The sequence below is a fragment of the Heptranchias perlo genome, chromosome 13 (genome assembly GCF_035084215.1).
Source record: "Heptranchias perlo isolate sHepPer1 chromosome 13, sHepPer1.hap1, whole genome shotgun sequence".
Taxonomy (NCBI): Eukaryota; Metazoa; Chordata; class Chondrichthyes; order Hexanchiformes; family Hexanchidae; genus Heptranchias; species Heptranchias perlo.
Window position 1 is genome coordinate 42878100 of NC_090337.1, and position 15095 is coordinate 42893194.

Sequence of the window (15095 nt, forward strand, 5' to 3'; positions counted from 1 at the left end):
CATTCGGCCCATCGAACCCATGCCGGCTCTCTGCAAGAGCAATCCAGCTGGTCCCACTCCACCTGCCCTTTCCCCGTAGCCCTGCAAATCTTTTTCCTTCAAGTACTTATCAAATTCCCTTTTGAAAACCATGATTAAATCTGCCTCCACCACCCTTTCAAGCAGCACATTCCAGATCATAACAACCTGCTGCGTAAAAAAAAATTCCTCATGTTGCCTTTGGGTCTTTTGTCAATCACCTTAAATCTGTGTCCTCTGGTTCTCGACCCTTCTGCAAATGGGAACAGCTTCTCTCTATCGACTCTGTCTCGACCCCTCATGATTTTGAACACCTCTATTAGATCTCCTCTCAACCTCCTCTGCTCTAAGGAGAACAACCCCAACTTCTCTAGTCTATCCACGTAACTGAAGTCCCTCATCCCTGGAACCATTCTAGTAAATCTTTTCTGCACCCTCTCTAAGGCCTTCACATCCCTCCTAAAGTGCAGTGTCCAGAGCTGGACAATACTCAAGTTGTGGCCGAACCAGTGTTTTACAAAGGTTCATCATGACTTCCTTGCTTTTGTACTCTATGCCTCTGTTTATACAGCCCAGAATCCCATATGCTTTTTTTTAGAACCACTTTCTCAACCTGCCCTGCCACCTTCAGCAATTTGTGCAAATATACCCTCAGGTCTCTCTGTTCCTGCACTCCCTTTTGAATTGTACCCTTCAGTTTATATTGGTTCTCCTCATTCTCCCTACCAAAATGTATCACTTCACACTTCTCTGCGTTAAATTTCATCTGCCACTTGTCTGCCCATTCCACCAGCCTGTCTATGTCCTCTTGAAGTCTATCACTATCCTCCTCACTGTTCACTACACTTCCAAATTTTGTGTCATCTGCAAATTTTGAAATTGTGCCCTGTACACCCAAGGCCAAGTCATTAATACATATCAATAAAAGCAGCGGTCCTAGTACCAGCCCCTGGGGAATACCACTGTATACTTTCCTCCAGTCCGAAAAACAACTGTTCATCACTGCTCTCTGTTTCCTGTCACTTGGCCAATTTTGTATCCATGCTGCCACTGTCCCTTTTATGCCACAGGCTTGTCAGCAAAGTTGAAGCCCATTATGTGGCACTTTATCATACGCCTTTTGGATGTCCATATACACTACATCAACCCTCTTTGTTACCTCATCAAAAAACTCGATCAGGTTAGTTAAACACAATTTGTCTTTAACAAATCCGTGCTGGCTTTCCTTAATTAATCCACAAGTAACTGTTAATTTTGTCCTGGTTTATCATTTCTAAAAGATTCCCCACCACCGAGGTTATATTGACTGGCCTGTAGTTTCTCGGTATATCCGTACACTTTTTTTGAACAAGGGTGTAATATTTGCAATTCTCCAGTCCTCTGGCACCACCCCCATATCCAATGATGATTGGAAGATTATGGCCAGTACCTCCGCAATTTCCACCCGTACTTACCACAGCAACCTAGGATGTATCCCATCCGGACCTGGTGACTTATCTACTTTAAGTACAGCCAGCCTTTCTAGTACCTCCTCTATCAATTTTTAGCCCATCCAGTATCTCAATTGCCTCCTCTTTTACTGTGACTTTGGCAGCATCTGCATCTGTCTTTACCAAGGAAGAAAAGTACTCATTTAGTACCTCAGCCATGCCCTCTGCCTCCATGCATAGGTCTCCTTTTTGGTCCCTAATCGGCCCCACTTCTCCTCTTACTACCCGTTTACTATTTATATGCCTATAGAAGACTTTTGGGTTCCCTTTTAGGTTAGTTGCCAGTCTATTCTCTCTCTCTCTTTGCCCTCCTTATTTCCTTTTTCACTTCCCCTCTGAACTTTCTATATTCAGCCCGATTTTCACAACCTGACATCTGTAATACACTCCCCATTTCTGCTTCACCTTACTCTCTATCATCATCCAGGGAGCTCTGGTTTTGGTTGCCCTAGCTTTCCCTCTCGTGGGAATGTACCTGCACTGTACCCGAACCATCTCCTCTTTAAAGGCCGCCCATTGTTTGATTACAGTTTTGCCTGCCAATCTTTGATTCCAATTTACCCGGGCCAGATCCGTTCTCATCCCACTGAAATTGGCCCTCCTCCAATTGAGTATTTTTACTCTAGATTGCTCCTTTTCCTTTTCCATAGCTAATCTAAACCTTTATGATACTATCACTGTTCCCTAAATGTTCCCCAACCGACACTTGCTCCACTTCATTCCCCAGAACTAGATCCAGCAATGCCTCCTTCCTCGTTGGGCTGTAAACGTACTGATCAAGAAAGTTCTCCTGAACACACATCAGAAATTCTTTCCCCTCTCTGCCCTTTACACTATTACCATCCCAGTCTATATTAGGAAAATTGAAGTCCCCCATTATTGCTAACTCTATGGCTTTTGCACCTCTCTAATTTCCCTGCTGTTTTTTGCTCCTCCCACTAGTTGGTGGCCTACAGAACACATGTAGTGTAATGGCATCTCTATTGTTTCTGAACTCCAACCAAACTGATTCTGTCCTTGACCCCTCCAGAACATCCTCTCTCTCCAGCACTGCAATATTCTCCTTAATCAATACTGCCACCTGTACCCGCCCCCCGAATGGTTTTGATAGAATAAATAAGGAGAAACTGTTTCCAGTGGCAGAAGGGTCGGTAACCAGAGGACACAGATTTAAGGTGATCGGCAAAAGAGCCAGAGGCGACATGAAGAAACATTTTTTTTTAAACTCAGCGAGTTGTAATGATCTGGAATGCACTGCCTGAAAGGGTGGTGGACGCTGATTCAATAGTAACTTTAAAAAGGGAATCTGATAAATATTTGAAGGGAAAAAATTTAGAGGACTATAGGGAAAGAGCAGGGGAATGGGACTAATTGGATAGCTCTTTCAAAGAGATAGCACAGGCACAGTGGGCCAAATGGCGTCCTGCTGTGCTGTATCTACTACGATACTATGACCACCCAAACGTCCCCCCCAAAAGTATAATTATTACTTTTATTACCAAAATGTACCACCTCATTTATTGTCATCAAATTCAGTCTGCCACTTATTCTGCCTACCCCACCATCTTATCAATATTCCCTTGCAGCTTCCTTTTGTCTTTGCCTCTAGGTAACAGTGATCACAATATGATTGAATTTTGCATTCAGTTTGAGGGAGAGAAAAGTCTAAGACTAGTATTTTAAGCTTAAATAAGGGCAATTACGAGGGCACGAAGACAGAACTGGCTAAAGTGAATTGGGAACTTAGGTTAAGGGATATGTCAGTAGAGATGCAGTGGCAGACATTTAATGAGATATTTCATAACACTCAGCAAAGATTCATTCCAGTGAGAAAGAAAGACAGAGTCTAGGGGAAGGACGTACCATCCTTGGCTAATTAAGGAAGTTAAAAATAGTATCAAATTGAAAGAAAAAGCATACAATTCCACGGAGATTAGTGGCAGGTCAGAAGATTGGACAGAATATAAAAAACAGCAAAGAATGACAAAGAATAATGAGGGAGAAATTAGAGTACAAGAGAAAGCTAGCTAAAAATATGAAAAGATAGTAAGAGTTTCTACAGGTGTTTAAAGAGGAAAAGAGTAAGTAAAGTGAGCGTTGGTCCACTATAGAGTGAGTCTAGGGAATTAATAATGGAGAATAAGGAAATGGCGGATGAATTGAACAGATATTTTACATCTGTCTTCACTGTAAAGGATACAAATAACATGCCAGAAATAATTGTGAATCAAGAGGTGAAAGGGAGGGAGGAACTTAAAACATTTACAATCACCAGGGAAAGGGTTTTGAAAAAAGTATTAGAACTTAACGCTGACAAGTCCCCAGGTCCTGACGGACTTCATCCTAGGGCCTTAAAAGTAGTGTCTGCAGAGATAGTAGATGCATTGGTATTAATTTTCCAAAATTCCCTAGAGTCTGGAAGGGTCCCATCAGATTGGAAAACAGCAAATTAATTCCTCTATTCAAGAAAGGAGGGAAACAGAAAGCAGGAAACTACAGGCCAGTTAGCTTAACATCTGTCATAGGGAAAATGCTAGAATCTATTATTAAGGAGATTACAGCAGGGCACTTAGAAAATCGCAATGCAATCAAGCAGAGTCAACACGGCTTTGTGAAAGGGAAATAGTGTTTGACTAGTTTATTAGTGTTCTTTGAGGAAGTAACAAGCAACGTGGATAAAGGGGATCCTGTGAATGTAGTGTACTTGGATTTCCAGAAGGCTTTTGACAAGGTGCCACATCAAAGGCTACTACACAAAATAAGAGCTCATGGTGTATGGGCTAACATATTAGCATGGATAAAGGATTGGTTAGCTAACAGGAAACAGAGAGTAGGCAAAAATGGGTTATTTTCAGGTTGGCAAGATGTAACGAATGAAGTGTCATAGGGATCAGTGCTTGGGCCTCAACTATTTACAATCTACGTCAATGACTTGGATGAAGGCATCAAATGTATGGTTGCTAAATTTGCTGATGACACAAAGGTAGATAGGAAAGTAAGTTGTGAAGAGGACATATGGAGTCTGCAAAGGGATATAGATAGGTTAAGTGAGTGGGCAAAAATTTGGCAGATGGAGTATAATGTGGGAAAATGTGAACTTGTCCACTTTGGCAGGAGGAATAGAAAAGCAGTATATTATTTAAATGGAGAGAGATTGCCGAACTCTGAAGTACAGAGGGATCTGGGTGTCCTAGTACATGAATCACAAAAAGTTAGTATGCAGGTACAGCAAGTGATTAGGAAGGCAAATGAAATGTTGTCATTTATTGCAAGGGGAATGGAATGTAAAAGTAGAGATGTTCTGCTATAGTCGTACAGGGCATTGGTGAGACCACATCTAGAATACAGTGTGCAGTTTTGGTCTCCTTATTTAGGAAAGGACATAATTGCTTTGGAGGCGGTTCAGAGAAGGTTCACTCGACTGATTCCTGGAATGAGGGGGTTATCTTATGAGGAAAGGTTGGACAAGTTGGGCTTGTATGCACTGGAGTTTAGAAGAATGAGGGGTGATCTTATTGAAACATATTCGATCCTGAGGGGATGTTTCCCCTTGTGGGAGAGACTAGAACTAGGGGGCCAGTTTAAAAATAAGGGGTCTCCCATTTAAGACGGAGATGAGGAGAAATTTTTTCTCTAAGGGTCGTGAGTCTGTGGAACTCCCTTCCCCACAAAATCGGTGGAGGCAGGATCATTGAATATTTTTAAGGCTGAGTTAGATAGATTCCTGATTAAAAAGGGAGACAGGTTATAGTAGGTAGACGGGAAAGTAGGGTTGAGGTTGCAATCAGATCAGCCATGATCTTATCAAATGGCAGGGCAGGCTCGTGGGGCCGAATGGTCTACTCCTGCTCTTAATTTGCATGTCCTCAGAATTATTTACTGTGCCTCCTATTTTAGTACCTCTGTACATTTGAACATCACTTTCTCTCACCAAATCACTGATGTACACAATAAGTCCCACAACAGAATCCAGTGAGAACACCACTATCTACTTCCAATGCCAAGAAACTGCCCTTAATTCCTACTTTGCTTTCTCTCTTCTAACCAGTTTTTAGTATAAATTGCTCCCTCCCCATAATTCAATAACCCTTAATCTTCTCCAGTAGCCTCCGGTGTGGTATCTTGTCAGAGGCTTTCTGAAAGTTCATACACACCACATCAACTGCCTTCCCCCCATCCACCATATAGGAACAGGAATAGGCCTTTCACTCCCTTAAGCCTGTTCCGCCATTCAATTAGATCATGGCTGATCTGTACCTCAACTTCATTTACACACCGTTGCTCTATATCCCTTGAAACCCATATGTAAAAAAAGTTTGTCGATTTCAGTCTTGAATTTTTCTATTCATCCAGCATCCATGCCTTTTGGGGGACAGAGTTCCAGATTCCCACTACCCTTTGCGTGAAAAAAGTGCTTCCTGATTTCACTCCGAATTGGCCTAGCTCTAATTTTAAAAATATGCCCCCTTGTTCTGGATTCCCCCATCAGAGGAAATAGTTTCTTTATCTACCCGATCAAATCCCTTCATCATTTTAAATGCCACGATTAAACTACCCCTCAACCTCATTGTAACTTCTTGTTCCCATCGACACAACTTACTGTGCCTCCCAATTTAAGTGTCATCTGCAAACTTGGATATACAAGTCTACCCCTTCATTCAAGTCATTAACATATATGGTGAAAAGCTGAGGCCCCAGTACAGATCTCTGGGTACACCACTTGTCATATCCCACCAATCACAGAACATTCTCTTTGTCCCTACTCTCTATCTCCTACCTCCCAATCAATTGCCAATCCATGTCACAAGGTTACCTCCAATACCATGCACTTCTATTTTTGTTAATAATCTCTTGTTCTTCCTTCTCATCTCCCTGATCTGTCTACAGATTACCCCTTCCATTTCCCTCCCACAATTAGGGAGTCTAATACAACCCCACAAATATAACAATCTCCATTTCTCTCCTTTGATCGCTAACCATATTAATCCTGCTTGAACCTTTTTTTGTGTACATTAGTCCTCTCTACAGCATGTATTACCTCTTTCACCAATATTGCCACTCTTCCACCTTTCTTACCTACAGTATCCCTAAAAATATAACCAGATTGCAGCCAAGTTTCCGATACTACCATTAAACTATATCTTCCTGTAAATGGTTCACTCTCCTCAGGTACTGTACCTCTCGCTTTCAAAACAATCACTCCCCTCCTTAAAAAAAAACCCTCAACCCTTCTGTCCTTGTAAACTACCACATCAACAACCTTCCTTTCCTCTCCAAAAATCTTGAATGTGTTGTCAACTCCCAAATCCACAACCATCTTTCCTGTAATTCCATGTTTGAAACTCTCCAATTAAGTATCCACCCCACCTCAGCACTGAAACGGCTCTAACCAGTCACAAATGACAAGCTCTATGACCATGGTACATTATCCCCCCATGTCCTCTCTGCAACTTTTGACAAAATCAACCACACCATCATCCCCCAGTGCCTTTTCTCTGTTGTCCAGCTCTGTGACTCATATCTATCCAATCGTAACCAAAGCACCTCCAATGGCTTATTTTCTTGCCTCTTCCCTGTTACCTTTGGAGTCCCCAAAAGCATGTCCTCCTCTTCCTCATCTACATGCTGCCCCTTGGCAACCTCTGCAGATATGGGTTCAGCTTCCAGATGCTGATGACAACCAGCTCCACCTCTGTACAACTCCTCTACTGCATGTGTTGTCAGACTGCTTGTCCAATAGCCAGTTTCAGATGAGCTGCTATTTTTTCCAATCATTGGGAAGACCGCAACCATCGCCTTTGGCTCCACCACAAACTCTACTCTTGCCATCAATTCCATCCTCCTCCCTGGCCATTGTTTCGGGTTGAACCAGACTGCTTGCAATCTTGATGTTCAATTAGACGCCATATATTCTGACCCCCTACTTCCACCTCCGTAACATAGCCCACCTCTGCCCCTTTGCTGCTGAAACCTTCAACTGTGCCTTTGCTACCCCCAGACTCAACTATTCCAATGTTCTCCTGGCCAACCTCCCATTCGCTACACTCTAAAACTTCAGCTCATCCAAAAACTTTGCTTCCCCTATTCTAGTCCGCATCAAGTTCCACTCACTGATAACTCGTTCTTGCTGACTTATATTGGACCGCGGACCCATCTCTAACCTTTTTCAGTCTCCCCGCCCCCCCATCCGAAACTCACTGTTCCTCTTACTCCTTTTGTTCACCGCCCCCCGCTTTGCTCCTCCATTTACAGCCTTGCCTTCAGCAGTGTAGACCTCATGTTCTGGAATTCCCTCCCATAACCCCTCCATCTCCCTCTCTTCCCTCAAGGACCTTCTTAGAACCCACATCTTCGAGCAAGCTTTTGGTCACCCCTTCTAATATCTCCTCCTTTGTCTTGGTGTCCATTTTGGTCAGATCATGCTGGTACAAGCAACTTGGGACATGTTTCTATATTAAAGGCACTATATAAATGCAAGTTATTGTTGACTAATAAAGGACAATTTGTCATTGGTAAATTTTAACCAATCAAGGAGCAACCCTTTTGCACCAGTAAGCAGCTTTTTGTAGACTTCCAGACTCGTGAAGTTTGGCAACCTGAAGCTTCCAAATTGGCTTTGTATGAATGCACTAACAAAAGAACTGGCAGTGGCTGTGCTTGCTGAATCAAAGGAGCTTGCAGGCCATGTCGTAGACCCCACCAATGTACCATAATTGTTCTTAAACCTGCATGGAGGAGTCATACTATTAGTTTTGGAGAGTTCAGTTATGCAACACAGCTCATTTAAGCAACTACGACTTGTGTGTCGTACCTGAGCTTCAGTGCATTCTTTCAGCACAATGGCACCCTCTTCCTCCAGTTTCTTCAATTCTTCTGTTAAATCTTCAATCTCCTTTTTGTTCTCTTCAATTTCTTCTTCAGATCGATTCACTGCTTCTTCTGCCTTCTTAAAGTTCCTAGAAGAAAATGTCTGTTGTAAGATGCATGAATAAACCACCTGAAAGCTAATCAGAATATGAACCCTTCCCCAGCAAAAGAAAAAGGTTGCGAAATGAACACAGCATATAAAATGCAAGGACAAGCAATATTAATGATATTCTAATAAAAGCAGTCTCAGATTGAACTTACCTTCCTGCTGTTTTGATAGCAACCTGGGCCTTAGTAATGGCAGAGGCACAATCATCAATTTCTTTGTTAATTTTGTCTAGTTTATCCTGTTGGGCTTTAAGCTTTTTATTGTTGATATCAATAATAAGTGTGTGCAACCTTTTAACCTCTGCCTCAACTTTACCAGCCTTTGCTGCAGCTTTTTCATAATCTGAAAAAAAAACAGCATAACTTCTATTAGATTCCATTTGTCAAAACATTGCACACAAGATTAAAAGCAGTTATCCTATTTAGTTGTACCACAAAATGGGCTTTTTAATAGTGGATCAAGTCAATCATTCAAATTTTGATTTCCTTCTGAAAGTTACTCTTTCAAGAATATGACATTTTACCATAAAACATGCCTAATCTAACTCCATACTACCATCTTAGTAAAACTAGATTGCAATGAGTCATTAAAACATGTACTGCTCAATATCCAATCTTTTTCTTTCAACTATTTCATTTCAAATAATCTATTCTGCAATGCTTAAATATAACTAAACCCACTAGGCAACAAATCAGTTTCAGATTTTTATTTTAAATAAATGATAAAATTCTGATAGGCCACCGAGTTACCATCAGAGTCAATAATTGAACAAGGGCCTGTGTGTATGCCCAGTTCCAATTAGTTTTCAATGCATTTGGCTAAATGAGGAATAATTGCATAGCCAGTTTATCCTTGCTGTTAGGACAGACGTTTTAAAAAAATAACGTAAAAGAATAATTTTATTGTTTTGAGCCCATCTTACAAATACAACAGGGTTAGCACTGTTACAAGAGAAATCTCAGAAACCAGTCAAGAACTGACTGTCATGTGACTTCCATCAAGTGACAGTAATGCAGATGACAAAACTTTATGCATATATTGGATATCATCAAACCAGAAAGCCTAAAACATATGGCCATCAAAAATAACAGTGCAAAACTTGCACTTTGGTGTAAAAGACAATTGAGAAAAAAAGAACCGAAGAGTACAAAATGCAGGTCACAATTAAAAGAGCAATAGTCAAAGGGACACACATACCCATGATTTTGCTTACTAATCACCCCCAAATTTTAAAATAAACAGAATTACATCACTGATTAAACCAAAAACATTGAGAAACTCAGACAAAAGCTGGACAAGAAGTGATGAATGCCAGCTAAGGACAGCACCATTGAGGCCCCATGAGCGTCTGATACTACTTATCACTTTTCCATGCAGCTTAGTAGTTTTCCATCCACTGTTTGATAGTTTTGTATCCATCTCTTACACTGTTACGAGACTTGTGATGCCACTGACACAAGCGTTCATTGTGCATTAAGGCCATCAATTTATGGCCATTCGTTGAACACTCCCAAAGTATTGTCATAAAAAAGTCCATTTGGCCCAACTTAGCTCAACCATCCAGAAAGATCTGTCCCACCCCCCACATCGCAGCATTGAATTGTTCCCTAAATTACACCACCAATCTTTCTTCAATTACTGTACCAAGGAGCCCATCACACAAGTTGAACATTTACTGTAAAGAACATCCTGACACCAGTCCTAAATTTGCCCTTTACGATTTTAAATCAGTGACCCTTATCCTCAGTTTAATTTGAAGTAATGCTCTGGATATACTTTCTCCATCCTATTTACCATCTATGCACTCTCAAGATCATGGGCACGATTTTCCTGGGAAATTGCGGGTGCGCTGGGGGCTCCGAAAATCGGCGAAATCCCATTCGGGCTCAGAGCCAGGCTCCAACTTGCCGACGTCCAAGTTCCCCACGGACACACCTGTGTGTGCGCAGGCGTCTCGAATCCGGAAGTCCCGCCGGCAATTAAAGCCAGTAGGATGATAGTTAAAAAGCCAAATGTACCTCATTGAGGTACTTAAGGCACTTTGTTTGTGACAGATTATGTGGTTAGAATGATTTTAAAAAAAAACTTAGTTGGGTGGCTTTCCCATGGCTTCTGATTCAAGGGCCGGATCAGGCAAAAAGAAACTAAATAAATTACATAAAAAACCATTGCACAAAGTTAAAACACAAAATCAACCTACCTTTCCACCCTGCTCCGATGTCTCCCTATCTTCACCTCCCCAATCTTCCTCTCTTCCCCCCACCTCCCCGGATCTTCTGTTCCAGCGCCGGATGACGTCTCACTCTCTTTCCCTCCCCCCCACCCCCCCCCCACTTGCGTTGCAGTTACTGAGGGCAGCCAATTAGGCTGGCTGCCAGGCGTGAAACCCAGAGAGCATGTTAATCACCTTCAATTGCGATGTGCTCACGTCGGAAATGGTAAGGTTTGTTTATTCGGGTTTGCTACGTGCACCTTCACCCCCCCCCCCCGCTGCCAACCCGCCACCATTTCAAAATTGAGCCCCATATCTCAGTCACCCCCTTCAAAGCTGAAAAATGCAATTTTCTCCAGTCTCTGCTGTCAACCCAGGTAGTTTCCAAATTAATTTGTCATCATAGAAACATAGAAAATAGGAGCAGCAGTAGGCCATTCGGCCCTTCGAGTCTGCTCCGCCATTCATGATCATGGCTGATCCTCTATCTCAATACCATATTCCCGCTCTCTCCCCATACCCTTTGATGCCTTTTGTGTCTAGAAATCTATCTCCTTCTTAAATATATTCAGTGACTTAGCCTCCACAGCCTTCTGTGGTAGAGAATTTCAGAGGGTGGTGAATCTGTGGGTGAAGAAATTTCTCCTCATCTCAGTCCTAAATATCCTACCTCGTATCCTGAGACTGTGACCCCTCATTCTAGATCCCCCCAGCCAGGGGAAACATCCTCCCTGCATCCAGTCTGCCTAGCCCTGTCAGAATTTTATATGTTTCAATGAGATCCCCTCTCATTCTTCTAAACTCTAGTGAATGCAGGCCTAATCGACCCAATCTCTCCTCATACGACAGTCCTGCCATCCCAGCAATCAGTCTGGTGAACCTTCGCTGTACTCCCTCCATGGCAAGTATATCCTCTCTTAGGTAAGGAGATCAAAACTGCACACAATGCTCCAGGTGTGGTCTCACCAAGGCCCTGTATAACTGCGGTAAGACATCCTTGCTCCTGTACTCAAATCCTCTTGCAATGAAGGCCAACATACCATTTGCCTTCCTAACTGCTTGCTGCACCTGCACGTTTGCTTTCAGTGACTGGTGTACAAAGGGACCTGGGTACCCTTGTACAACAACATTTCCCAATCTATCACCATTTAAATAATACTCTGCCTTTCTGTTTTTCCTTCCGAAGTGGATAACTTCACATTTATCCACGTTATACTGTACTTGCCCACTCACTCAACTTGTCTAAATCGCCTTTTTTTTATTTGTTCATGGGATGTGGGCGTCGCTGGCAAGGCCAGCATTTATTGCCCATCCCTAATTGCCCTTGAGAAGGTGGTGGTGAGCCGCCTTCTTGAACCGCTGCACTCCGTGTAGTGAAGGTTCTCCCACAGTGTTGTCAGGTAGGGAGTTCCAGGGTTTTCACCCAGTGACGACGAAGGAACGGCGATATATTTCCAAGTCGGAATGGTGTGTGACTTGGAGGGGAACGTGCAGGTGGTGTTGTTCCCATGTGCCTGCTGCCCTTATCCTTCTAGGTGGTAGAGGTCGTGGGCTTGGGAGGTGCTGTCAAAAAAGCCTTGACGAGTTGCTGCAGTGCATCCTTTAGATGGTAAACACTGCAGCCATGGTGCGCCGGTGGTGAAGGGGGCGAATATTTAGGGTGGTGGATGGGATGCCAATTAAGCGGGCTGCTTTGTCCTGGATGGCGTCGAGCTTCTTGAGTATTGTTGGAGCTGCACTCATCCAGGCAAGTGGAGAGTATTCCATCACACTCCTGACTTGTGCCTTGTAGATGGAAGAGAGTCAGGAGGCGAGTTATTCGCCACAGAATACCCAGCCTCTGACCTGCTCTTGTAACCACAGTATTTATGTGGCTGGTCCAGTTAAGTTTCTGGTCAATGGTGACCCCCAGGATGTTGATGGTGGGGGATTCAGCGATGGTAATGCTGTTGAATGTCACGGGGAGGTGGTTAGACTCTCTTGTTGGAGATGGTCATTGCCTGGCACTTGTCTGAAGCGAATGTTACTTGCCACTTATCAGCCCAAACCTGGATGTTGTCCAGGTCTTGCTGTATGCGGGCATGGACTGCTTCATTATCTGAGGGATTGCGAATGGAACTGAACATTGTTCGCTGATGATTGCACATTCCCATTTCTGATCTTATGATGGAGGGAAGGTCATTGATGAAGCAGCTGAAGATGGTTGGGCCTACGACTCTGCCCTGAGGAACTCCTGAGGCCTTGGAGCCTCTTTGCATCCTCCTCACAACTCACAATCCCACCTAGTTTTGTGTCGTCAACAAACTTAGAAATATTACATCCCCTCTCATTCTTCGAAACTCTAGTGAAGGCAGGCCTAATCGACCCAATCTCTCCTCGTACGGCACTCCTACCATCCCAGGGATCAGTCTGGTGAAGAGTCAGATGTCTTCATTTCATTTAGTGGCCTCTTTACAATCTGTTTATACCTGATGTATTCTGTAAGTATGTCAAAACTTGGAATCTTTAATTTACCGTCAGCCTTTAATGATCAAGTCACACTAATATCAAAAATGACTAAGGCAACGAGATACAGTCTCCACCGCTTATAGCGGATGCGTCCATGTGAACGTGATGGCTGGTGTACCGTGGTAGGACTATGAGATATTGGCTGATAGACTCACTGTGATTTATGACCTTCATACTTTACTACTCTTCAATACATTGTGTAAAGTGTCCAATTACTTCTTAAAAAAAAACTTATTTTTCATGTTTGTTTCACTGTCGCATGCCTTGGGTATGCTTTTCTCTGCATAGCCACACACCATACCTTGGCTCAGGAGGGTAGAATGGTCCAGACAGGAAATCTCCTGGAATTTCCTCAACGTGATTTAAGAAAGTTGTCATGCAGCTCACTGGTTATGTCCTCAGCAATTTCATTCAGCTCTGAAACCGTGCCACAGGTAGGTGAGGGGAGAGGTGAAGTGGAGGGGCCGAGCCCAGGCTGGCAGGTGCCTGCAGTATTTCTGTGGAGCCAGAAGGATCACTCCTGCTCCTCCTGGTTCCACAGAAATGAAACCATTAAAAAGACTGTGTACTTTTTTGTGGGCACATGCTCTGCTGGTTTGCTCGCCAAGATTGCATCGGGGTCCTAAAACTAGCGTTAGAAATCCCAATTTGCATAATCAAGGCGGCCAATGCCTTTTTCAAGCAGGTACCCTGCACGTTTAGAAATTGCAAACTTCCAAATTTGGCAACCACATTCCCGAGGGAGATCAGACTCAAGAGATCGCAACTCACCTCCTGACTCCCCAAAGCCTTTCCACCATCTACAAGGCACAAGTCAGGAGTGTGATGGAATACTCTCCACTTGCCTGGATGAGTGCAGCTCCAACAACACTCAAGAAGCTCGACACCATCCAGGACAAAGCAGCCCGCTTGATTGGCACCCCAACCACCATCCTAAACATTAATTCCCTTCACCACTGGTGCACCGTGGCTGCAGTGTGTACCATCCACAGGATGCACTGCAGCAACTCGCCAAGGCTTCTTTGATAGCACCTCCCAAACCCGCGACCTCTACCATCTAGGACAAGGATAGCAGGCACATGGGAACACCACCACCTGCACATTCCCCTCCAAATCTCACACCATTCCGACTTGGAAATATACTGCCGTTCCTTCATCGTCGCTGGGTCAAAATCCTGGAACTCCCTACCTAACAGCACTGTGGGAGAACCTTCACCACACGGAGTGCAGCAGTTTGAGAAGGCCGCTCAACACCACCTTCTCAAGGGCAATTAGGGATGGGCAATAAATGCTGACCTTGCCAGCGATGCCCACATCCCATGAACGAATAAAAAAAAACCTGAAATTCGTCCCTTCAACCCAATGATCCAAAACTTCAGATTCCTTTTCAATGGATAACAGCATTCTTAATCTAGACTGAAAAAAGGGCAACACCCTGGTGATTTACCCAGCTGGTAACTCTTGCAACGCGTGTTAGATATTCTAACGAAGAAAAGTGTGTGGTTTTCTTTTTAGAACTTTTACCTTTCAATCACCAAAATCGTAAAGAAAATCAATCCTGCAAAGAATTAGTTATGCCCTGTGGTACAGCAAAGGGCTCAGTCGAGTGGGATGCAAGATAGCATAAGAACGCAAGAAATAAGAGCAGGAGTAGGCCATACGGCCCCTCGAGCCTGCATCACCATTCAAGATCATGGCTGATCTCCGACCTCATGTGATCGCTTTGGAGAGGGTGCAGAGGAGATTCACCAGGATGTTACCAGGGCTGGAGCGCTTCAGCTATGAAGAGAGACTGGGAAGATTGGGTTTGTTTTCCTTGGAGCAGAGGAGGCTGAGGGGGGACATGATTGAGGTGTACAAAATTATGAGGGGCATAGATAGGATGGATACT

The 15095-nt window shown here is 43.5% G+C and overlaps 1 protein-coding gene across 3 annotated transcripts in view; it reads right to left on the reverse strand.

Moving 5' to 3' along the window:
• smc4 (structural maintenance of chromosomes 4) overlaps positions 1–15095 on the reverse strand; it is a 78855-nt gene that overhangs the window by 10018 nt on the left and 53742 nt on the right. For all 3 annotated transcript variants that reach the window (XM_067995375.1, XM_067995376.1, XM_067995374.1), the window contains exons 18-19: positions 8637–8826; positions 8320–8464 (exon numbers count right to left, since the gene is read on the reverse strand). In XM_067995375.1, coding sequence (XP_067851476.1) covers positions 8320–8464; positions 8637–8826 — 335 coding nt within the window. The remainder of the gene's footprint in view (positions 1–8319; positions 8465–8636; positions 8827–15095) is intronic.